This window comes from Natator depressus, chromosome 2 (genome assembly GCF_965152275.1).
Source record: "Natator depressus isolate rNatDep1 chromosome 2, rNatDep2.hap1, whole genome shotgun sequence".
NCBI lineage: Eukaryota > Metazoa > Chordata > Testudines > Cheloniidae > Natator > Natator depressus.
In genome coordinates, this window is record NC_134235.1 from 46,196,370 (window position 1) to 46,220,884 (window position 24,515).

Genomic DNA, 24,515 nt, shown 5'->3' on the forward strand with positions numbered 1-24,515 from the left:
CCCACCCTTTGTTTTTATCCTAAATAGCTACCTATTTGCTTCTTTCTTGACCAACTGGCATCCTCTGGGAGATCTGTTGATGCTCTTAGAAGAGTTGTAGGAGTTTTTGTCCTTTCACAAGTTGTTCTGCTGTGCAGGAATATCCTCTCAGGTCTCCTTGCTGTTCGCTCCTCAGCTTCTGTACGAGTCGCCTGTTGCTACTGAGCATTATTTATTTTTATTTGTTTCTTTCTTTAGCTTTTAACAACACCTATCTCATACTCAAGGTGCCTCACATAAATTAAAGGGATGATATTCAACACAAACTATTAAGATTTTACAATCATTATTGAACTGGCATTACAGCATTACCACAAGCTGAGTGAGTAATCATTGTCACAATCCCAGTGCCATCTGGTTCATTTGTGAGTGCACAGGCATAAAGAGCCCTTGAGTTGAAGTCATGAATGTGGAGAAATTGCTGGGAGATCCGATGTTTAAAAAGGAGTCTCTCCTGTGTTAGGAGCACCTATTTTTAGAGGTAAAATGCCACATAACAAAAGCTGAAGAGTGGAGATTATGCGGGGAGGGAAGAGGAACCAAGAGGAATAATTGTGTTTTAAAATTTAGAAAATAAAATTAAATGTGAGGATACATGCAGACGAGGTGAGTGGCACCTGACTTAGGAATTTGAATGCACCAGTGGGATTTCCATAGCGACACCCCATTTCTAACTCCATTCTAATAATTTTTAAAACATGTTTTCATGAAGTACTTAATTTTTACTGTTACCACATTTTTCCTTCAGAAATTTTTCCTTTGTTAATGTATCTTTTTCTCTATCTTTTGTAGTGTGTTTTTCCCCAGTCCTAAATTTCAGCATTGTATAGTCATTTCCCTCTTTTTCTTCTCCCATCAGCCATCTTCTTCTTGCCTCCAAGAGGCTGTGGGGAAACACCTTTACTAGCTACTGAAATGGCCCTAAGCACCATAATGTCATTGATGGATTTTAGCCTCACAAACCACTGTGAGATAGGGGAAATACTCTCTCCATTTTGCAGATGGGGAAGTGAGACCTGGCATGGGCAAGTCTCTTAATCTAAGTCACAGAGGAAGTCTGGCTGAATTGGGAACTAAACCTGTTTCTGAATGAAACTTTCAAACCTGAAATAGCTTGAGTCATTCTTCTTTGGTCAGAGTTAGAGTTAGAGGTTCATGATGGGCAACAGTTCCTCTGCCTCTACAGCCCTCATCTTCTTCAATTTCTCCATGAAGTCTTGGTGGAGCTGGTGAGAACACAGCTGAAGTCTCAGCATTAATACTCTGCTCTACAGCTTCTGGACATAAGATGTAAACACCACCATATCCCAGCTATCTTGGTACTTTGCAGAGATCCTCATGTGGATGAAGAGCACATGGTGAAAGTCCAACATATGCAAGACAGATGTCTCTCTGTCTCACAATCGCACATAAATACACTGTTGTCCCCAATCTCTCTCCCTTATATACACAAACACATTTTCTCTTGCCTCTTGCTCTGACGCAGATTCTTGTATCCTAGTCCCTTACAGCTCCCCCATTCTCTGAGAGGCACTCACACACATTCCTGTCTCCAGTTTGCAGTGTTCTGTTGTATATAGGTTCTTATTCTGTGCTCATCATCGTAGTATCTGAGTGCCTTCCAGTAGCGCATTAAGCAGCTTGACTAACATCTGTCATGTGTTGGTGTTTTGCCCTCTCCACATGAGGAGAAGGATGTGCAGCTAAGTGCTTTTTTGTGGTAGCTGTTTGTTTTTTTGTTTTGTTTATATATATAGTTGTGATCCTACTCCACCACACACACTTCTAGTGTTTGTTCCCCCATACAAACACTCCGGATGGTATTTCTCTCTTTAAGATCTCCTTTGCCTTACACACTCCTGGGCCTCTTCTACGCAAGCATACATACATACTCATGCACTCCTAGTCTGAACCATTCCAGTTTTTTCAACCCTCATTCAATAAGGTTTAATTAAATAAACTTTATCTTCATCCCATAAAGTTTGTTTGGGATATTACAGGATATTGTCAGTCTGTCACACTCTGATAAGGATAATAGACAGCACTGGGCCAATAACTTATCCTTGTGGGACCCCAGTAACCCCCATTTAATGACCATGTCCCATTAACATTTACATTCTGATCTCTATCATAGATTCCAAGGCCAGAAGGGAACACTGTGATCATGTACTCTGACCTCCTGTACAACACAAGCCATAGATCTTCTCCAAAATAATTCTTAGAGTATATATTTCAGAAAAAAATCCAATCTTCATTTAAAAATTTGGCAATGATGGACAATCCAGTGTGACCCCTGGCAATCAGTTCCGACGGTTAATTACTCTTTCTGTAAAAATGTTATGCCTTATTTTCAGTCTGAATTTGTTTAGCTTCAACTTCCAGCCATTGGATCAGGTTATACCTTTCTCTGCTAGACTAAAGAGCCCATTATCAAGTATTTGTTCCCCATGTAGGTACTTTTAGACTGTAATCAAGTCACCCCTTAACTTTCTATTTGTTAAGCTAAATAGACTGAGCTCCCTGAGTCAGTCACTAAAGGGCATGTTTTCCAATCCTTTAATTATTCTGCTGTCTTTTCTCTGAATCCTCTTCAATTTATCAACATCCGTCTTGAATTGAACTGGACTCAGTATTTCAGCAGTGGTTGCACCAGTGCCAAATGCAGAGGTAAAATAACTTCTCTACTTCTACTCAAGATATCCTTGTTTATGCATCCAAGGATCACTTTATTCCTTTTGGCCACACGGTTGCACTGGGAGCTCATCAGGAAGCTATACCCAGTTTTTAATCCATTTACTGTGCACTGCATTGCTTTTGTATAATGCTTTTTTTTAATCAGGATGTGTGGTCACATACCTTATAGAAGTCTAAGTTTGTTATTGCAAGAGTTACCTTTATCAACCAAACTTGTGATCTCATTACCAAAAACAAAAAAAAAATAAAATAAAAAAAAATCAAGTTAATTTGACAGAACCAATTTTCCATAAAATCAGTCTTGTCTTGAGGTTGCTCATAATGAGAAGTGTATCCAGAGCTGTACAGCAAAGGTCTATAAAAAGGGCTGTGTAAAGGTAGTGTATAATGTGGGATATATAAAGATAATTATATTACAAGTGGACATAGGGGAATGTATAGAGAGCTTTATATGAAAGGTGCATATAGAGAATTGTGTAGAGGTGTTCTTAACAGGGAGGGCAGTATATAAACAGAAGCTAACTTTGTCCCTCACATACAATTTGGTGTCACAGTATATTTGGCAAGCAGGGCAGTTGATGAAAACGGAGAAGTGGGCTCCAACACGTTCCTATGAATTGAGGGACTTAAGGAATTTACAGATTTGTCAAGCTTCATTGGGCAGGAGAGTTCCTAACTAGGGATTAATCGTGTGTGTGTTAAAGTCACTCATCCCACTCCCTTTCTTGGAAATCTGTTCATTCAAACAGTTCTAGCAGCTTGTAAGAGAGCTCCTGCCCTAGAGGGGGGATCAGGTCCATTCCAGCACAGACAGACAGACAGCCTTCCAGGACTGTCTCCTTTAAGATGTCTGTGAGGAGGCTGACCCTGGAGGAGGAGTTATGTAGATTACAGATGAACATTCTGGAGTGGAGGAGAGAAGAGAGAGGAGAGGCACAAGCACAGGCAGGGCAGGGGAGCACAGGCAGCAAAGGCCTTGCCGAGCAGGAGGGGGAGGAGGAGGAGGACACAGAGGCGGCTGCTGTGCAAAGGGAAAAGCCTTGCAGGAGCTGCAGCTGTACTTGGACGCCACATTCCCCCCTTACGGGACCGAAGATGAGTAAGAGCTGACCCTGCTGCTGCTGCTGCTATCTGTGTTGTGGAGTGAAGTGTCTGTTTCTTCTCCTCCTCCTCCTCCCCTGTTGTGGGTGAACCTGTCTTAAGGGTTCTCCACCAACACTGGGGACTGTTTGTTTGTGTGAGGGGACGGAGAGAGAGCGGAGGGAAAGAGGGCTCTTCCATCCACTGAGGCGCAGTTCACTATGCTCTTACTCGCATTCAGCGCTGGAAGCCGGTTGGATTTCGTACATCATCCCAGGGTGTTTTTCTTGCAAACCTTGCTTTGGATTTTATGTGCCCCCGTGTGCACAGCGGAGCAGTATTTCAATGTGGAGGTAAGATCAGCCGGGTGTATGTGTGAGTGTTTGTGTGTGTGTTTCCTCCCTCCTTCTCTTTCTTCCCAAGGCTGTTCCCCAATATTTGGGCTGCTTCAGCAAAACAGCTCCCCAGCCATGTCTCCAGAGCAGCCAAGACACACATGCACATTGGCTTTGCTTTCCTGCAGCAGCCAGCTCTCGGAGCCGAGTTCCCTTGCCTGATGGATGCCTGTTAGCCTGAGAATCCCCTTATCCTCGGCAGCCCAGAACTAGACCACATCATTGTGGCCGGGATATACCTCTCTTCTAGGGAAGATACGAATCCCTAAACACAAGCCAGTGGCATAATAAAAGGCGCTAGGGTAGATCATACCCAGACAGCTCGGAGAAAGCTGCAGGGATACCTTTGACTTCAGATGTCTTCCTGGCTTTCTTTTTTTAAACAAAGGGGAAGAATGAATGAAAGGGAGTCGAATGTGGAAGAAGGGGGGGAGGGAAACTTGCTATGTTAGTATATTTCCATGTTAAATATTTAAGCACAAAAGCTGATCTTTTTCTCATTTAAGCTTAACTGAATGCTTGTTACTAGAAATGGCTAAATAAATGTCATTTAGGTGCGACTAAAGTTGGAGGGTGGGGAGAGCCAAGAAGGAGATTTTTTTTTTTAAATGTAGAAAAGCGAATTAAAATGAATAGCTTCCCAGGCAGGGCTAACCCTAGGAATTTTGCTGCCATAGTGAGATTTCAGTGTATGCCCCCCATTTCCAACCCCTATTCTAATCCACCCCACTTTTCAGTTTTATTTTTTACATTATGCTTTCCATTAAGAAATATTGTTACTAACTACGTCTCCTTTGTGCATATTCTTCCTTCCTTTTTTTCCCCTTGCCTTTCATGGTGTATCTTGATGTATCCTTTTCTGCATAGTTCCCAGTTTGGTTTCCTTTAATCTGATTTTTCAGTACTGTATAATACTTCCCTCTCTTTTCTTCCCATCCACTCCGGTCCTTCACCTTCCTTTCTTTCTTGTCCTGTGTGTGTCTCCCTACTTTACACATTTCTTTCATTCTCTCACTCACACTATAATTCCATTCTTTTGTTATCTGCCCATACTTCTCACTTGCTTCTCTCCCGTCCATCCCGCTTTCTGAACTTTCTGCAGCACCCATAGACCATACAGACCATTTGTTCCTATCTCCAGACTGTCTCTCACCCACACACACACACACTTGTATTCCCTGAACTCTCTTTCTCTAGCACAAACATACTCTTGTCCCCAAATTCTTTGGGACAGGGATCATACTCTTGTCTCTCTCTCTCTCTCTCTCTCTCTCTCTCTCACACACACACACACACACACACACACACACACACACACACACACACACACTTCCTCTTTCCCTTACACAAACTCTTGTTCCCCTAGCTCTCACCCACTTACACACGTTTCTGCCCAACATTGAAGAAATCTCCCTCAGACACCCCTCTGTCCCTGTACCATATCTCCTCAACCCCAGACACATCTGTACTTCCACAAAAAATCTCTTCCAGGGTAGACATTGGGTCTACCCCCAAAAATCTCCCCCGCAGACAGACCTGGTCTCCTTCCCCATCATGTCCCCCTGCCCCCCCCACTCACTCGAATCTAGTCTTCCCCTGCACACTGTTGGTCTATTCGTCCAGGATCTCCTCCCATACACAATACAGGTCTCTTTCTCTCTCCTCACCCAAGTTCTCTTCTTCTACACACCCGCTTCTGGTCTCTTCCCATCCCAAGATTTTCCAACTGATCCAGTACTAGTCTCTCCCTCTCCACCACCAAAAGTTCCCCCCCACCACACATTCTTCTGGAGTCACTTTCCCAAGATCTCCCAACACACACTCGTGGTCTCCTCACATCAGTCTCTCCCCATGTAATCCTGGTCTCTCCATGCCATCATTTAGATTTCCTCCCCACTCAAAACTCCTGATCTCTTTTGCTCTAAGATCTCTTCCTCTGCCATTTCTGATCACTCCTCCTCACCACCAATATCTCCAACACACACACATCCTTTTCTCTTTCCCCCAATATTTCCCTACCTCTTGTATTAGATTGTAAATTCTTTGGGACAGGGATCATGTCTTTCCATCTTTTTGTACAATGTGTAGCACAATGGAGCCATGATCCTGATTGTGGCCTTTGGAGGCTACTGCAATATAAATAATAACACTCACTTCTAGTAATTTTCTTCATTTCCCTCAGTATTTTTCCTCACATGCAATGCTGCTCTGTTTCCTTCCTCCCAGTGTTTCTCCCACCTTTCCAAGCTGACGTGCACATTTAGATTCTTCTCTCAACCATGTCCCCTGCTATACTGATACTTTCTCAACTTCATTCTTTCATTGGTGAATATAAAAGGAATCATTGAGGAAGAGAGGGAGACAGCTTTGTGTACCCTTTCCTGTCTTCCCTTAGTGGCCCCCTGCTGGGGATATAAAAAATTTCAGCTACAGAAGGACTTCTATCTCCCCCTGTAGACTTCTTTGCTGGCCGCTGATCCTGCTGGAGAGATGAGCAGTAGATGGAGTTATGGTGCCAGGAGAGAGAGAGAGAATGTCGTAATCTCGTGGGGCACGAAAGGGAGGCCAGCCACAGCATGTGGGAGGTTTTCAGGGGAAAGAGGAGAAGCCGATTTATTTTTTCCTCTCTTTTCTGTATGGAAAATAGCAGATTTTGAGGGGAAAGAACAGTACCACAAGGAAGAAAAGCCGAAGAGAGGGGGAAAGTGCTTGAACTCATGAGATGCCATTCAGGTTCTCTATTCCTTTAAAGGTGTCCCGTCTCCCATCCCCTCCCTTTGCCCCTGAAAGAAAATGTGTTCCATGCTAGCACTTCCAAGGTATTTTCATTTCCTCACAGCTTTGCATTTGTCTTTTGTTGTAATATTGAAAGGTGCCACAGTCTCAAAGCAGAAGGGAATGTGAGGCAAAGGACTTGGCAACAATGTGGTGACACTGTGCCATACAATTCTGTATGAGAGCACAGACCCATAAAACACTTACACTCTATAATAAATCAGTAAAATGGAATATGACAAATTCATTCCAAGATCCATTAAAATACACATAGAAATTAGGGTGCCTTAAAAAACTAGTGCCAGTTCTGTTGAATTCAGTTCTACTGAATATATGTATTTGGAAAACAGACTGTGATGTGATTATTTTTATACTAATTGAGGTTTCATGTGAATTTAGAATTTTATTTTTTGATTTTTATACTCTCTGATTATATTAAAATTTGGAGGAAATACTGATGAAAGCTATTCAGCATTGGAAAACATGGGATCAATCTATTTGCTATTCTAATTCTGACTCATATAGTCTAACATTTTAGGTGTTGAATAAAATTTGTATAGAAATGCTGGCTTTCTTGGCTTCCAACTTGAGTTTGTAAGACTGAGCCAAAACACGTCTCAAGGGATACTACTGAAGTTCAAAGAGATTAAATGTAGGTATCGTTCTCTAAGACAACAAAATAGGAACCTGAAGTTCATAATCGGCATGACAATTTTTTTAAAATCATGTTGGTTGTTTGTAAAACTTGTTCTTGCTAAACATCCAGATGGAAGTGGGTGAAGGTCCTGCTTCCAATGATAGCTGACGTGTAATTTCTGAAACATGAATGTCACTGATGACTTTCATATGGTACATATTGTTTTAATAGCTAGACATAGCTGAGTATGATGTAGGTCAGAGTGAGAAATGTAAATGACAGTCATTTATTTATTGTGTTAACCATAGTATTGCTCTCACACCTACACTCTCTGATGTCAATGAAAATTTTGCAAGGGATTTAGCTAAGGGAGGGCTGTAAATCCACCATTTATTTCAAGTATTCATGAGTGATTTGAGTAACAATATTTGAGATCTAGAATTCATGTAAGACTAGTTTTAGGAAGTTTTAGCTTTTATTTTCATCGGTTCGTGGTCATCACTGGAGTTTTGGAGATCACTTTCTAAGGGGTCATCCCCTTCAAAGGTTAGGATTAAGGTCCAGATTGTTAATTCCACATTACTCACATAAGTACTGCCATCAAAGTCTGAGGTCTACTTGTGTGAGTGATTGTTCACCAGAGGTTTTCAGCGTTTCCCTAAATTTTTAGTTCAGTCTTACTCTACAAGTCAGATGCATCAATGGGGTAGTAAATGGGATACTAGGTATTAACAAGATATTTAAAATTCAGATTTTAATGCTACTAATTGATAGATCTTTCGGTATAGAATTCCTGTAATGACCTGGCTGGATTTTCTCCTTTGAAAATCTATGTAGGGTAATGGAATTGCCAGACAAACAATTTTTTTTCCCACTGGGTTCTTCATTGTGTGAACTGTTTCTTGCCTTACTAGATGCTAAATACTTCTAGTGTTTATAGGCAATTTCCCTGTTAAAGACCACAAGCAGAACTCTAACACTCATAGGTAGTTACAAAGATTAAAGTGTAGAATGTGACCCTTAAACTTGTAATTTTGTTGATAACTATTTTCCTAAAGCTGACATTTTTCTATAGTTTAAGAATTTCTGTAATGATTTTTATTTATATTGCATTAAGAACAGATTCACCTTTTTAATAGATGGCGGGGGGGGGGAATCAAAACCCATTGAAACAAATTACCTATATCAAAAGACAGGGTAGGAGTTATACAGCACATTCCTCTCCCCAACTCTCATCCTGCCTACCCTTACTCATGTAGAGTAGCCCCATCCCAGTTAATGCAACTATACATTTAAGTAAGGAGTACTGGGTGAAGAAGTGTTTGCAGGATCATGTCTAGTCTCCCTAAAAGCATCAGTGTTGGGGGAAATACTAGAGGGAAAAGTATGGCTCATCATTTCTTTTCTAAAGCAGACTGTTATGCTATATTTTCCATCTTCTATTGCTAAATATATATGCTTGGGTCCCTAAGGGGATTTTAAAGTGAGTCCTATTTTAGTATGAGCAACACCTTAAAACAATACAACCTTCTTTCTCTCCTCCCCTCCTTTCAAGTAAGTGTGACAGTTAAATTGCTTATTGTGGAACAAAATACAGTGGAATCAAAACTTCAGAGAAATACTGTCTGGTAGCATTTTTCCATGGTAACAAGCAGCTGAGAACCTCTTTGTTTTCATTGTTAACAAACTTTACAATTAGTGTCCTACTCTTGCTGAATGGTGATACATGACCTTTTCATCCCTACGTGTTGGGTTTTTCTAAACTTTAAAAAACTGATAATTTTAACTCTTCAACCTGTAATTGTAAGAGAATAAACAATTGGGAAGAAAAAAATATCTGCCTCTTCACCTTTATATGTTTTTCAACTGGAATACTTAATTAGAATTGCAAGTGCTATGCGGTATTGTAATGAGAGCGTGTTACAGAGCAAGCCCAGAAAATACATGTAAAGAAGGAGTTAAAGGTATTCCTTACATTACACACTGCCAGTTGTATTGAAAGGAACTTGACAGGCCCTTCATATTGTTTTTATGTACAAGCATTATACATTACATTCAAGTATTTTAAGGGCCCAGTCATGCACTCCTTACTCACTGAAGTTGTGGGTATATTTATAAAAGGATGCTGAAGGACCATTTGTTAATATTGACTGTGGGTGTAGCTAGCTGGATGAGGTATATCACTCAGTAGAGAATTTAGATATAATGTAGTGTAGCCTGTACTTAATTAGAAAAAGCAGGTACAAAGAAATTTAGCTGTGAAGGCTTCAGACAAACAGATCTATACATCTAGCATTGTGCCACAGCATTAATATAAATGGATGTTAATCAGAAAGTTACAGCTCTGGTAGCTAACGGAAGGCTTTTCACGCTCTTCCATCATAAAAAGCAGATGGTACTATGCAATGAATTGGCCTTCCTTTCCGTGTGACTATGAAATATGCATGGAGATTATTGTTTGGATTATTGTATTACCTGCTATAATTCAAAACATAATTCCTGTGTTTAAGAATACCAACAGATTAATGTACTACTGGAGTGAAATATTTATTATTGGTATTACAGGAATATGCAGGGGCCCAGTCCTGGATCGATCCCCATTGTGTTAGGCAATATGCAAACACAAAACAAAGATGGTCCCTTTCCCAAGGAGTTTACACGATCCAAGTCATATGTTAGTTCTTTAGGGCTTCTATGGTTTTAATGAGAGGGAACTGTTTAGAATTGGAATGAATCTCATCTACTGTTACAAATAGTCCGTTTTTAGTATTTGAACATCAAATCCATTAGTAGCTCTCAGTTTTATAAAAGAAGAGGTTGGGTTAAATGAAGTATTTTGTGAACTTTGCAAGATAAACATAGCAAACTGCAGTGTATTTATCTTTTATTTCATAATATCTTTATATAATAATTATTGAATTTATTGTCTTAAAAATTCAGCTTCCATCACCCAAGAGGCCATCCTACAGTAAAATATTGTGAAATTAATACATTACCATCCATTGTTTTTTCAGAGTGGGTATATTATTTTTTAAGTGGTTTAAGATTTATGCCTCTCTTTGTCAATTTTATGTGAATCCATCTAAAAGGTCAGTGCTCTAGGCACCTTAATTCTGCTTATTCACTCAGCAAGGCTCAGTTGTAAGAGTTTATAAAGATAAAATGGTGAATTATATAGATTTCAAAACATTTTAATCTGTATCTGTCCTCTCAGTTTTAAAGTCTTTCCCCTTCTTTTACCTTTACTCATGATTGGTTTATGGTGTTAAAATCCTAGAAGACTTCTTCTTGATGTTGTTTGCAGATACTTAATATAACCAATCTTTTTAATGCTCTTGTTTAATCATGAATGCGGTTGACCCCTCCATATTGGATTACAGTTTATTGCCTGGCCCATTTTCTATCTCCACTCCCTGCCACTCACCATAATGTGAGGGGGTGGGTTGACTATGCTTGGTTTGCTATCTCTGATGTGTTGGATGACAGATTTGGTTTCAGTTTGTATTAAGAAGACCTATATTGGAATTCCAAACATGATTTTGCTTGCTGCAGAAATGGATTTTAAAAATAATTATGGTTAGAGCTTTATCTTTTAAAGAGAGGTCATGCTATTTGGAACCTTTAGTTTATTTATTGGTTGCTTGGCAACTATTCATTCATGCTACTGCTTATGACCATTCGTTTAAGCATATTTTACTGTACAGTAATAACAATTACACTGTAACAGCTTATTTCTAGGAAGAATTACAATTGACAAACTGTAGAAATGGAAATACTTAGTTATATAATTTTATCTGTTGATTGAAACTGTTGTGTACTGTTTCTGTGTACTGACAACAGCTGCTTTATACCACTCAAGAAGTGACTGCCTTTTAGTGATGGGTGAAGTAATTCTTTCATACCTCTTGGAGTGTTGTAAGGCTTAATTAACTAATGGGCTTAATCTTAAATTTTTTTGCACACTCAAATCTCCCATTGATTCCACAGGCAGGTTTAATCGTTTGATCCTGCCAGGATCCTATTAATTTGAATGCATTGAGCATTAAAAAAGAAGCAGTCAGAAACCTTGCAGGATCGGGCCTCAGATTTCAAGTATTGCAGGCTTGGGTCCGGTGTTTGAAAAGTACTTTAAAATCCTGAGCTGAAAAGCAGTAAATAAATTTTATTACTACTACAGTGGAGGTGTGGCTGAAACAATGAGCCACAATATTTTCTGTAGAAGATTCAGTGGAAAACAATGAAAACTTTCTTTATGGTGCATGATAACAGATGAATAAAACATGTGATTTTTGTATTGTGGAGGAAGATTATTTTTGAATAGTTTTCTGGTTGTTCTGTATGGGCCAGCTTGCGACTGGATCTCTCCCCCCCACCCCCGCGCTCAGTCCCTGCATACTGTCAGGAACACAGGACTATTTCCTACATGTGCTCTAAAGGATGCCCAGCACACCAAAGCCACAGGGAGGAGGCGTGTTTGTCTCTTTCCTCACTACCCAGTTGGCCTGCAGATGGTGTAGCCTGTGCATCAGAGAGCTGGGAGAAGGACTGTGCCCTGAGGAATAATCCCTCCCTCTGATTCCCCTGGGATGGTGCCACTGCATCCCATCCTTTCCTTAAGGGCTGTGCTTATATGGCACACACACTAACCCTAGATGCTGTAGGATAAGTCCATGTACCTCATCTGCAGTCCCATCAGCATTTTTCCTGATATGACACAGTTGATTCTGTTTCAGTAAGATGACTTCATTCATCTTTCTCCTCTCCCCTCCCCAATCTTCTAGCATTACAAAGTATCAAGCTAGTTTCACACCTTTGTGTAGAAGATTGTCCTCAGACAAATCTGCCCTTTCATGATTTCCTCACCTTCTGGAGGAAAAGTCGACTTCTTTGTTTCAGTGGTCCTGTTTGTTTTCGTTGGCCAACAAACACATCTCCGGCCTCCAGCGGGGGATGCAGGCTGACAATGGGAAAGATTCCTCTTCCGGTGAAATGGCAGCTAAGGGGCAAAGGGGAAATGACCAAATACTTAGAACATGGATAGGTAATACAACAGAAAAACAAGCATCCCTTTTATGGAAGGGAACACCCTTCTTTGACAGGTCTCAATGGATTTTCATGCAATGTTCCAGGGAGAAATTGTCTTCACTTTTGTGCTGTGTCTTGTCCCTTGGGTGACAATCCTATTGTGCTGCCCTTCCCAGCTTTAGCTGTGGGTTGCTTGATGTGCTGTTAGAGGAGCTTTTTAACCCTCTGTCTTCTCCATGAAGCTGAAGCTGAGGTTGTTGTAGCAGTTTATTTACATGCAGTGGTTTGGATGTTGCACAAATCTATTGTGATGAAATTTCATTGTTAACTGTAAGTAAAATTAATGATCTGTCTACAAAATAAAACTATTATATTATAATTAGTTGATATCACCTTGATCAGTCAGTCCGTTAGCCCTCACAGAGAGAGCGCCAATCACAACAAGTCATTCGTGTTGTTCTAGCTCAGTGGTTTTCAAATTGTGGGTCATGACCCAATACTGGGTCGCGGAATGTAACGCGCTGGGTCATGAGGGTTCTGGTCAGCACCACCGACCGGGCCATTAAAAGTCTCATTGGTGCTGCTGCCCGGCTAAGGCAGGCTAGTCCCTACCTGTTCTGAAACTGTGCTGCCCCCCGGAAGCGGCCAGCAGCACGCCGGCTCCTAGGCTGGTGGGCCACGGGGCTCTGTGCGCTGCCCCAACCTTGAGCACTGGCTCTGCACTCAAATTGGCCGGGAACCAGCCAATGGGCACTGGGAGGGGGACGGTGCCTGTGGGCGAGAGCCATGCAGAGCCGCTTGCACAACTCCGCCTCACAGCCAGACCTGCTGCTGGCTGCTTCCAGGGTGCAGCACGGTCCGTGGTGCTAGGACAGGCAGGAAGCCTGCCTTAGCACCCCCGCTGTGCCGCTGACAGGAGCCGTCTGAGGTAAGCCCTGACCCAACCCTTTACACCAATCCCCTGTCTCAGCCCTGAGCCCTGCCAAACCCTGAGCCCCTTACTGTACCCCAAACCCCTCATCCCTGGCCCCACGCCAGAGCCTGCACTGCCAGCCCAGAGCCCCCTCCCACACCCTGAACCCCTCATTCCCGGCCCCACCCTGCAGCCCTCACCCCTGCACCTCAACCCTCTGCCCCAGCCCTGAGCCCCTCCCATGCCCCAAACCCCTCATCCCCAGTTCCGTTGGGTTGCGGCCATCAACAATTTTCTTCAACTGGGTTGCCAGAAAATAAAGTTTTTTTAAAACCACTGTTCTAGCCAGTCCTTCAGCCTCCCGCTGGCCAGGCTGTCAGTGGCACTGGACTCCCCATCAGTATAATGCATCGCAGCCCAGAACCGCATAGCAATCTGCCCTCTTCGGCCTGCCAAGTTGCTGGGATTACAGGCATGCATGCCGAACCCGGTATTATAATTAGTAATAGTATTAAACTAGCTAAATATACAAAATGATTCAGGTCACTGCAGACAGGGCTGTTCCTCATTGCTTCTTTATAATTTGAAAAATGTGTTCTGTTTTTTAGTTTCCTGACTGACAGTGAAGTGCTGTATTCTGATGCTACTATAACTTCTTTCTACAACATAAATAAACTTATTTATTTTCCTCTGAATCTTCCATATGCTTTCAAATGGAAGAGGGGAGGCAGTGTTGTCCAGAGGTTAGTGCACTGTTCTAGGAGGCAGCAGATTTGGTTTTTATTCTCACTGTTCCATTCTGTGACTTGGGCAAGTCAATTTCCCTTTCTCTGTGCTTCAGTTTCTCCATATGTAAAGTGAGAACACTGTTGCTTCCCTTCCTTTTTAAAGTGCATGAAGACCTACAGCTGAAAAGTGCTATAAAAGAGCTAAGAATTCTTTCTTTCTACAAAGAACAATAGTAATAATAATACAATACTTAATATGTAAATTATATTTAATTTTAGGTAGCTGTGCTAGCAGATTTCTACATATCTCAACAAGAATACCAAAACATAATTTCTTTTAATTAGGCAGTTTTCTCAAGAGCAAGTGACAGAACAGAAAAAGCGACTACAATTTCCACAACAACATTCCAACCCACAAACATGTGCAAATTAGAGCTGTAACATAGTAGCGAATGCTTGCAACAAGCTTACATGGGAACTTGCTTTACATCCTCCAGATTCCACATCCATAACAATCTAAAAGTCTCCTTTTTGGATTGAAACTTTTCGTGCTTAGTTTCAGCCCAGAGATGAATTTTACTGGGAACATTTGAGTAAAATCTGTTCAGTTTCACTTTTGCATAATCCAAGGGTGAAAACAAATACTGGACCTGATCTAAAGCCCACTGAAATCAATGGAAAGACCCCTATATTAGCATTAATGGACTTTGGAACAGACCTAAATTCTCCACTCTAAGAAAAATTGGAAACAATGTTATTTTAATTTCAATGTGGGTACGTATATGGCTTCATCTCTACAGTATCAGAGTGCCTCCCTATTAGTGTTGTTATTTATTTGGATTTTTATGAAATACAATACAAGAGAACCCTTTTAATGCTCTGGGCACCTTTGACAAAGTTTTTTTTTTTTAGAATTCATTCATGAATACCCATGACTTTAGCCTACTATTTTATAGATGGAGAACTGATGTGAGGAGAGGTTAAAGACTTGCCATGGTCACCTGGGATGTGAACCTAGTTTTCCTGAGTCCCAGTCCAATGACTTTAACATATGGCCACCTCCAATCCTGCATCTAATTTCATGTCTTGTTTTTAAATGGAAATGAAGTTGCAGATATAGATTTGTGCCACTGTGTATTCTGAAGAAAAGTTTCGTCTGATGAGGGTGATGCATCATGATTATTTCTTTTATAAGCTAAATATAATTTATTAAATAAATATTAATAAGATAGACAACCCATTATCACCCCTCTTTAAAGAATCTTTTGGAAATTTTACATGTTTGCATGACACTATTGGTGTCTCAACAATTGAAAAGACACAAATTCTTGAGTGGTAACAGCTAATTTAGACCCTTTCATTTTGTACATATAGTTGGGATTATTTTTTCCATTGTACATTACTTTGCATTTTTCAACATTGAATTTCATCTGCCATTTTGTTGCCCGGTCACCCAGTTTAGTGAGATCCCTATGTTGCTCTTCGCCATCAGTTTTGGACTATCCTGAGTAATTTTGTATCGTCTTCAAATTTTGCCACCTAAGTGTTCACCAACTTTTCCAGATCATTTATGAATATGCTAAACAGCACATGTCCCAGTATAGATCTTTGGGGGACCCCACTGTTTACCTCTCACATTGTGAAAACTGACCATTTATTCCTACTCTTTGTTTCCTACCTTTTAACCTGACTGATCCATGAGAGGACCTTCCCTCTTATCCCATGACTGCTTACTTTGCTTAAAAGCCTTTAGTGAGCCTTGTCAATTGCTTTCTGACAGTCCAATTACACTATATCAACTGAATCACCTTTGTCCACATGTTTGTTGACCCCCTCAAAGAATTGTAATAGATTGGTGAGGCATGATTCTCTTTTATAAAAGCAGTGTTGAGTCTTCCCCAAAATACTGTGTTTATATATGTGTTTGATAATTATGTTCTTTACTATAGTTTCAACCAGTTTGCTTAGTCCAGAAGTCAGGCTTCCTGACCTTTAATTGCTGGGATCATCTCTGGAGCCTTTTAAAAAAATGGCATCATATTAGCTATCCTCCCGTCATCAGGTACAGAGCTGATTTAAGTGATAGGTTATATACCACAGTTAGTAGTTCTGCAATTTCATGTTTGAGTTCCTTCAGAGCTCTGGGGTGAATCCCATCTGGGCATAGGGACTTATCACTGTTTAGCTTATCTGTTTGTTTCAAAACCTCCTCTAAAAAGAATGGCTTGGGTATGGTGATCTCCCTCACATCCTCTGCAGTGCTGACCGAGGCAAAGAATTAATTTAGCTTCTCCTTAACGTCCTTGTCTTCCTTGAGTGCTCCTTTAGCACCTCGATCATCCAGTGGCCCCACTGACTGATTGGCAGGCCTTGTGCTTCTAATGTACTTAAAAATTGCTTTCCTATTTTGTGTTTGTGTCCTTAGTTAATTGCTCTTCAAATTCTTTCTTGGCCTGCCTAATTTTACTTTTACACTTGACTTGCCAGAATTTATGCATCTTTCTATTTTCTTCACTAGGATTTGACTTCCAATTTTTAAAGGATGCCTTTTGCCTCTAGTGGCCTCTTTTACTCTGCTGTTTAGCCATGCTGGCATTTTTTTTCTTTGTGGTATACATTTTAGTTTGAGCCTCTATTATGGTGTTTTTAGATAGACTCCATATAATTTGCAGGGATTTTTCCCTTGTAATTGTTCCTTTTAATTTCTATTTAACTAGCTTCCTCATTTTTGTTTAATTCCCCTTTTTGAAGTTAAATGCATCTGTAGTGGGTTTCTTTGGTCTTTTCCTCCTACACACATGTTAAATTTAATTACTTTATTGTTGCTATTACCGAGTGGTTCAGTTTTTTGGGCCAGAATTTGTGCACCATTTAGGATTACATCAAGTATTGCCTCTCCCCTCGTGGACTCCAGGACTAGCTACTCCAAAAAAAAAGTCATTTATGGTGTCTACAAATTTTATCTTTGCATCTCTTTCTGAGGTGACATATATTCAATCAATAGGCATTTGTACATTTTGTCAATATTCAGTTGCTTGCCTTCATGTGTTATATTTAAATGGGGTTTTGTTATGTTTTACTACCTGTACTTTGTCACTAGCTCCTATCTGTACTTTACCATCTTTTTTCCCCTATCCTTTTTACTAGGATATATAATTTCCTCTTTAATAAATTCATTCTTTCGGGATGTCTCTGCCCAAACCATGTGCTCCTCTGCACCTGGCATCTTTCCCTTAGCCCTTAGTTCAAAAATTCCACTACAGTCTTTTTAATTTTACATGCCATCAGTCTAATTCCATTTTGGTTGAGGTAGAGCTCATCCTTCCTGTATAGGCTCCTCCTTTCCCAAAATGGTCTCCAGTTCCCCAGTTGCTATGCGGCACCCTCTCATGGCCATGTACACAGCACTACCTGCATGTCCCCATCAGCACAAGGATGTCTGATGCTGGCTCCCTGCACTTGGGTGAATTTCACAGTCAAATCTTTACCTAAGGGTATAAAGGAGCCAGTGTTTCTCCTATTGAAATCAAAGAGACTTTTGCCATTGACTGCAATGGGATCAGGATTTTGTCTTAACTGACTTGCCCAAAGTCTCAAAGGATGTCTGTGTCAAAACTGACAATAGAACTCAGGGCCCTTGTTAGGTGGATGCCTTAAAAAAAGACTAGCCAACATCCAAAATTCTAAACATCTATGCATTGCCCCAGAGGAGGAGAGAACAGACAGGTAAGCATTTCAGTAAACATTAACTAATTAGAAAAAATATTTGAGAAGAATAAGCTAGTTACATGTCTGTTGCCTGATGGACAATCCCCAAGAAGATAGAAAGGAAAATGGCATTTTAATCATTTTACTGGCTAAGAACATGCAAGACTTAAAGATCATTAAATATTCACTATTTAGCAACAGGCCCACAGAGAGGGAAAATGCATAAAACGAAAATACCCTACACCATTCAAAACATTTTCTCTATTTAATATGTAGAAACAATGCCTGTAATTGACATTTTTTAACTTCTAAAACAGTATACAAAGTGCCAAAACAAAAAAGCAGTATCTCTCTATGATGGTATGACATGGCTTAAGTAACTCCACGAGGATGTTGTCTACATTTTAAATTATTTTGAGGCTTATAAGTAGGCTGTCAATTAATTGCAGTTAGCTCACCGTGATTAACGAAAAACAAATCAAGATTAAAAAAAAGTCACGATTAATTGAACAGATAAACAACAACAGAATACCAATTTACATTTATTATAAATATTTTGGATGTTTCTCTACACTTTCAAATATATTTATTTCAATTACAACACAGAATACAAAGTGTACACTGCTCACTTTATATTATTATTTTTATTACAAATATGTCCACTGTAAAAAAGATAAACAAAAGAAATAGTATTTTTCAGTTCCCCCATTACAAGTACTGTAGTGCACTCTCTTTATCATGAAAGTGAAACTTACAAATGTAGAATTCTTTTTTTTACAAAACTGCACTCAAAAACAAAACAATGTAAAACGTTAGAGCCTACAAGTCCACTCAGTCTTACTTCTTGTTCAGCCAATCACTAAGACAAACAAGTTTGTTTACATTTGCAGGAGATAATGCTGCCTGCTTCTTATTTACAATGTGACCTGAAAGTGAGAACAGGCATTCATTCTCATGGCACTGTTGTAGCTAGTGTTGCAAGGTATTTACATGCCAGATATGCTAAACATTCGTATGCTCCTTCATGCTTTGACCTGTAGATTTTTTAAAATCTTTTTTACAATGCAAAGATTTATAATAAAATAATATGAAGTGAGCACTATATACTTTTGTATTTTGTGGTGTTATTCAAATTAATATATTTGAAAATGTAGAAAAACATGCAAAAATTTATAATAAATTTAAAATTGAATTCTGTTATTGTTTAACTGTGCAATTAAAACTGTGACTAATGGCGACTACATTTTAATCTTGCGAATAATTTGTGATGATTTTTAATCATTTGACACCCCTACTTATAAGTACACATTTGATTTAGTTAACTCTTTTATTTTTAATTATTTTATTAGCGTAAAATAATTTTGATTCAATATAAATTTAAATTTCATAATTAATAGTGTCAGGGGTCAAATTCAATTGCTGTTCATCTTATTCGAGTGCGTAGTTTCATTGATGTCAGTTGGACAACTTGCTTTGAGACTGCAGAAACAGGATCTTAAACCCAACTGGGTCAAAATGAGGAGAATTGTCGTTCATGTGATAGCTCAAAATCCAGCATCTGAAAAAAACCTGAAGATGTTACTTGCTGTATTTGTCCTTTTGTTTTTACTCATGGACCTTATTTTGTGATTTCAGCACTGCCAGATTGTTCATAAGTAAACTCGGTGTTTTGCAAGACACAGTAACACTACTGAACCTTTTTTTTTTTGCAGAAAAGCTTCTTTTGTGATATTTAGCTCTTTCCTCTTGTTTTGCATTGGCAGGCTCATTGCATGGGGAAAACAGTATTTTAGCCCCTTTGTGAATAATCTAATCTTTATTTTGTGCTCCCAAAGAGAATTTGCTTTATGTCTCAGCTGTGAGATATAGTCATAGTCCCTCACAGATTAATTGCTTAGATGTGTTTTTAATGGATATGAGAACATTTTTCTCTATTTGCAGGATTGTTTTTGAAAGAGACACTGTCGATGCAATGTAGACCCGAAATTTTAGACTGTGTAAAAACATGTTTATTTTTAAAAAAAGCTTCCAGTGAAAAGAGTCATTTAAAAACAACTAAGCATGGTATTGCCATGCACCCCCCCCCCCCAGCCAGTCATTCAACAATCATGAGTCAGATCCTAGAAAAACATGAGATTGGCATCAAATCATGAGAGATAAAGGGTATTGGGAGCATTTTGTTTTCTGCTTTTTTTTTTTAGCCTTCACATTTCAGGTTCTCTCTACAACCATGAGGGATAATTTTTTTTTTTTTTTAATTTCAGTGAAAGCTGAGATTTTGATGTAATGGAATCACTCCTGAATCTGATGTCTTAAGAAAAACAAGAAATATTGCAAGAGTCACAATAAAATCTCAGGTGCTGGCAACACTTTAAGCATATCCATGAAATATTTGCAACCCAAGCAATTCAGCATTGAGATCCTGAAAACAAATCTGACTATAAACAACAGCAAAACAGACTGAATTTGTTTTTAATTGTCCAAACCAAGAGAAATGCAAGAGGTAAACAAACATCATGACGAAAAGCCCCCTGGGTTAAAAAAAATAACCTCGGGTGCTGTTAGTAACATTTATAGAAAATTGTTTGTTTGAGGTATATGATTTTAAAGTTGATAGTGTCCAATTAATGTCAAAAGGTAGAACCTTTGGGAGCATTTGTATAATTTCATGTACTCTTGAGAGCAGATATAGATATCTCCTTTTAACTCTTTAGAAATTGTAAAATTTGTTTTTTCCTTTGTTTGAAGTATACCACCCTTATTATCGGTCCTGCCATGGCAGTACCAGCTCCATTTCAGATGATTCCTTAACAACATAGACCTCACTCCTGGCTCTCCAAATGCAGCACCAGTTCTGCTCCAGTCCCCCCTTTTCTGTGTTGATACTTTCTCCGGTGCTATTTTGGCACTATTAAAACTTGCCACTTCAAAAGCTTAAAGTGCTTCTTTTCAGTACTGTCAAACACTGATTTTCAAAGAGCTTTCTGCTAACCACTGTAATTATACAATTTGCAAAGCCTTGTTAAAGTATTTAAAAATGGTCTGCCTGCTGGCCTGTGCTCTACACTACTGTGAGAGAGACTGAGGTTTGATTCCCCGGTTCATCCTTCAATTCTCTGCACCAGCAGGGATTGGGAGTGTGGTGGAGACATTGTACTTAGCTCTTCTTACTCGCTGTGCCATCAGGGCTTGTGATTGCTTGGGGAGCTAGGGTTCACAGGTGTCCGGTTTTCAACCAGAATACCCGGTCGAAAAGGGACCCTGGCTGCTCCAGTCAGCACCGCTGACCGGGCCATTAAAAGTCTGGATGGCAGCGCAGTGGGGCTAAGGCAGTCTCTGTGTGACTCCCCGAAGCAGAGGCATGTCCCCCCTCTGACTCCTAAACGTAGGGGCAGCCAGGGGGTTCCGTGCACTGCCCCTGCCCCCAGCACTGGCTCTGCAGCTCGTATTGTCCAGGAACCTCAGCCTCATCTAGGAGCCGGACGGGAGACATTCTGCTGCTTCCAGGAGACATTCTGCTGCTTGAAGTAAGCGCCACCCAGAGCCTGCACCCCTGACTCCCACCCGCACCCCAACCCCCTGCCTCAGCCTTGATCCCCCTCTCGCCCTCCGAACTCCTTGGTCCCGGCCCGGAGCACCCTCGTGCACCCCAAACCCCTCATCCCCGGCCCCACTCCAGAACCCGCACCCCCAGCTGGAACCCTCAACCCCTTTTACCCCCAACCCCCTGACCCAGCCCTGATCCCCATCTCGCCCTCTGAACCCCTTGGTCCCAGCCTGGAGCACCCTCCTACACCCCAAACCCCTCATCCCCAGCCCCACACCCCCAGTCGGAGCCCTCACTGCCTCACACCCCAACCCCCTGCCCCAGCCCAGAGCCCCCTCCCACACCTTGAACCCCTCATTTCTGGCCCCACCACAGAGCCTGAGCCAGCCTGGTGTAAGTGAGTGAGTGAGTGAGTCAGGCTGGGGAGAGCGAGTGACGGGGGGGGGGGGGTGGGGGCGGGGCAAGGGTGTTCGGTTTTGTGCAAGTAGAAAGTTGGCAACCCTAGGGGGAGTAGGGAGCAAGAAGATGTTTCATTGCTCTGTAGCTAGGGCTGCGATCATGAATGCTGTTTATATTCATGTTCTACGTTTAACCATCAACTAGAAACTGATTATATCTTACGAATGACTTTGACAGGAGTTGATTCAGATAATAATATAAACATTCTTCCAACCTACCTAAAAGATGGATATATATAGGTAATTTAAGCTAAAATAGAGATGGCTGAAAAATTTAGAAGAAACACTTTTCTGTTGGAAAATGCTGTTTTGTTGAAGCTGAACTGTTTCATGGAATATGTTGATTTCAATGAAATTTTCATTTACTTTCATTTTCATTTTCTTATTTTGTTTCATTCCAACTGATATAAAATAATCAACTATATCCATATTTAATATTTGAGATGATATAATGTTTTGACTCTGTTGAAACAAAACATTCCAGATCATTTTGATGTCACATCTAAATATTTCAGAATTTCTGCTCTGTGAAAAATTTCAACTGTTTCATCGCACTTTGGGATGACAACAAATTTCAGAATGTTGGAATTTCCCACACAGCATAAACTTGTTCTTTGAGCAGCTCTAGGCTATAATATTTGTGGCTCTCTCCCTATGTATCTAACGTGAAACATTTCTTCTGCGTAGGAGATATAATTTTTCCCTTCAGTTTTCCCTTTTCCTTTTTCATTTGCCTTTTGAGAATTAAACAACTTGCAGTTACTCTGAGTATAGGAATAGGCGTTTATTTAATTAACTGCCCAGGTAGTGCTTTTTGTAGATGGTTGTAACAGGAGTACTCACACAGGTTGTTGATACAGGGGAGGGACTATTGACTCTTAACCACGTAATCAAAAGTTTGAAAACTCCCTTAATGATTGGTCTCTCGCAGGGACCATGAGATGGGCAAGGCCAGGTGATTGTCTATGAATGCCCTGGCTTTCATGCGGCATTCTGCTTGTCACCCAGAGGAGTTAACATCTTTAGGTATGATTCTTTGCTAGCCTTGATATGGTCAGATTCAGCCTGTGAGCTGTATCCTTTAAGAGTGTCTCTAAAGAAGTTGGGATGAATTTAGTTCATGATGTCCTGTGGCTGGAGTGACCCTATCCCATTAGCTTCAGGAGGAGTCCACGCAGAATCCTTCCAAGGACAAACTGCTGAGCTTGAATTAATATGAAAACTAGATACGATTAACTTGGGTTTGAATAGAGACTGGGAGTGGCTGGGTCATTACACATATTGAATCTATTTCCTTAAGTTAAGTATCTTCACACCTTCTTGTCAACTGTCTAAATGGGCCATCTTGATTATCACTACAAAAGTTTTTTCTCCTGTTGATAATAGCGCATCTTAACTAATTAGCCTCTCACAGTTTGTATGGTAACTTCCAACTTATCTGTGTGTGTATGTATATATCTATATCTATATCTGTATATCTAACTGTATGTTTCATTCTATGCATCCAATGAAGTGGGCTGTAGTCCACGAAAGCTTATGCTCTAATAAATTTGTTAGTCTCTAAGGTGCCACAAGTACTGCTGTTCTTTTGGCATGGCTGCTACTCTGAAACCTGTACAATTAGGTTGTCCCTTGGGTGCACTGTAGAGCTTCTGGTTACTGCTGAATGTGGCTTTATGCTGAATGAACATGGTATTGAGGCATCTTTGAAAAAAGTCTATGTTACATATAATATATTAAATAATAAAAATACCTTGTGCTGGTTTCCCATAGGACCGACCAGGTGTAGAAATGCTGATATATCACAAAGTAAGTTGTGCTTACTGCATTACTGACCCAACTGAAACCAGAACTACTGGAAATCTCATTTAAAAAATTGTTCTAAAGACATTTCCAGCACAATTTCTGAACCAAAGTGTTTGGATAAGCATCCATACCAGAGCTCAGCCTCAGTCCTTTCAAGGACTGCTCTTGTGATGACAAATATCAATCCCATGTCAAGCTGAGTCATATGCTGACAAGTTAACTTTCAAGCTAACTGTGATATATCAGAAGGAACAAAAATCAGTATCAAATCTACTGATTCTTGCTAACATTTGCCTAAGTTAACTAATCTGGCCCAGGTTCACCTCTCCTGCACAACAAGGCTTCTCACTCCAGGGGATGGCAGGCACTTCTTTGAGCTATTCACAGCTGAAGGCAGTTTTACCTTTCACCAGGACTCCATACAGGTCCTGGCAGAAGAAGCTGCAGCAGCAGTGCACTGAACAGGTATATATTTAATGTGCTTTAACCACAAATCCTCTGTGGACCATGCCATCCGTTTTTGGAACAGTGTTTCCCCCCTCCCTCCATTATCTCATAGCAGAGGGAAGATTGCACCTTGGATCGTAACTCCATTGGAAAACTTTCCTCCCCCAGGACCTCCTGTTCTAGAGTCAGTGTGCAATGGCTCACTGACTCTGGCTGAAGTTTATCCGTAATCTAAACTTCAAAATCCTGCCATAGTTTTGTTG

The 24,515-nt window shown here is 40.4% G+C and overlaps 1 protein-coding gene across 2 annotated transcripts in view; it reads left to right on the forward strand.

The window, feature by feature from the left end:
* Window positions 1-3,623: 3,623 nt before the first annotated feature.
* The window catches only part of MMP16 (matrix metallopeptidase 16), a 236,307-nt gene continuing 215,415 nt past the window's right edge, over window positions 3,624-24,515 (forward strand). For both annotated transcript variants that reach the window (XM_074944142.1, XM_074944143.1), the window contains exon 1: window positions 3,624-4,166. In XM_074944142.1, coding sequence (XP_074800243.1) covers window positions 4,035-4,166 — 132 coding nt within the window. In that variant the 5' untranslated portion in view covers window positions 3,624-4,034. The remainder of the gene's footprint in view (window positions 4,167-24,515) is intronic.